This window comes from Corapipo altera, unplaced genomic scaffold (assembly GCF_003945725.1).
Source record: "Corapipo altera isolate COAL_440 unplaced genomic scaffold, ASM394572v1 191, whole genome shotgun sequence".
In the NCBI taxonomy this organism is placed as follows: domain Eukaryota; kingdom Metazoa; phylum Chordata; class Aves; order Passeriformes; family Pipridae; genus Corapipo; species Corapipo altera.
Window position 1 is genome coordinate 124,756 of NW_020885097.1, and position 1,387 is coordinate 126,142.

At 41.4% G+C, this 1,387-nt stretch overlaps 1 protein-coding gene across 1 annotated transcript in view; it reads right to left on the bottom strand.

Moving 5' to 3' along the window:
* Positions 1-1,387, bottom strand: part of LOC113960223 (MAM domain-containing glycosylphosphatidylinositol anchor protein 2) — a gene marked incomplete at its 3' end in the record, with an annotated part of 214,775 nt that overhangs the window by 121,444 nt on the left and 91,944 nt on the right. The window contains exon 3 of the mRNA XM_027669660.1: positions 513-687. Coding sequence (XP_027525461.1) covers positions 513-687 — 175 coding nt within the window. The remainder of the gene's footprint in view (positions 1-512; positions 688-1,387) is intronic.

Genomic DNA, 1,387 nt, shown 5'->3' on the forward strand with positions numbered 1-1,387 from the left:
CCAATACTCCACATTTTTCACTGCAACCCAATAACTCATATTTTTCACCACCGTCCCAATACTCCATATTTTTCAACGCAATCCCAATACTTCCTACTTTTCACCACAATCTATATTTTCCACTATGATCCCAATATTCCATACTTTCCGCTGTGATCCCAATCCTCCACGTTTTTCACCACAACCCAACATTGCATCGGCAAATCTTCCTCCGACTTCCAAGCAGGTTGAGTCGCACCCGAGTTTCATTTGTCTTATCGATATATTGCGATTTATTGTGATTTATTTAAAGCCACTTCCCTGCAGGAGCAGCCTCGTGGAACTCCCCAAGCCTTCCCATCACAAATATCCCCAAAAAACGCCGAGAATCCACCCTAAAACCGCCCAAAACTGGACTCCTCCAGAGCAGCTCGAACTGGGACACCAACACTGGGACACCAACACCGGGACACCAGAAGTTGAGCAAAACACCAAATAACCCAAGGAATGGAGAATTCCCAAGTTTTACTCACAGTAGACGTCCACCCGGATGGATTTGATGGCGGGAGAGCCGAGGCCGTTCTCGGCCTTGCAGTAGTACCGTCCCCCCTGGTGCCTCTGGATGTTGGAGATCCGAAGGGTCTCGTTGAACACGCTCGAGTCTTGGAATCTGTCCGAGGCACTTCCCGCTGTTTTCGTCCACCTGATCTGAGCAAAGCACCGGAAAAGAGCGTTACCCGAGGGCTGGAGGAGGGAGGAGGGGGCAGATCTCTGGGATTTCTCCGACCAAACCGGTGGAGCGCTCGGGGGAACTTCTCCAGAGCTTAAGAGCTCACACAAATAATATATGAAAATATCTATTATATACATATGTATAAATATATGAATATATAAAAACAAATATTATATACGTATATACACATAAATATATTTTTATATAAATATATATATAAATACATTAATAAATATTTATATATATCTTCCCTGCAATCGCACCACTCCATATTTTTCACCACAATCCCAATATTCCATATTTTCCCTGCAATCCCAATACTCTACATTTTTCACTCCAATCCCAATACTCCATATTTTTCACCACAACCCAACATTCCATATTTTTCACTGTGATATATATATAAAAATATATAAATATAGAAATATTTATATATAAATAAATACATATATATATTTTCCCTGCAATCCCACCACTCCATATTTTTCGCCACAATCCCAATAGTCCATGTTTTTCAACACAACCCCAATGCTTCCTACTTTTCACTGCAATCCCAATACTCCATATTTTTCACTCTAATCCAAACACTCCATATTTTTCACTCCAATCCCAACGCTCCGTATTTTCCACCACAATCCCAAAACTCCATATTTTTTGCCACAATCCCAAACCCCA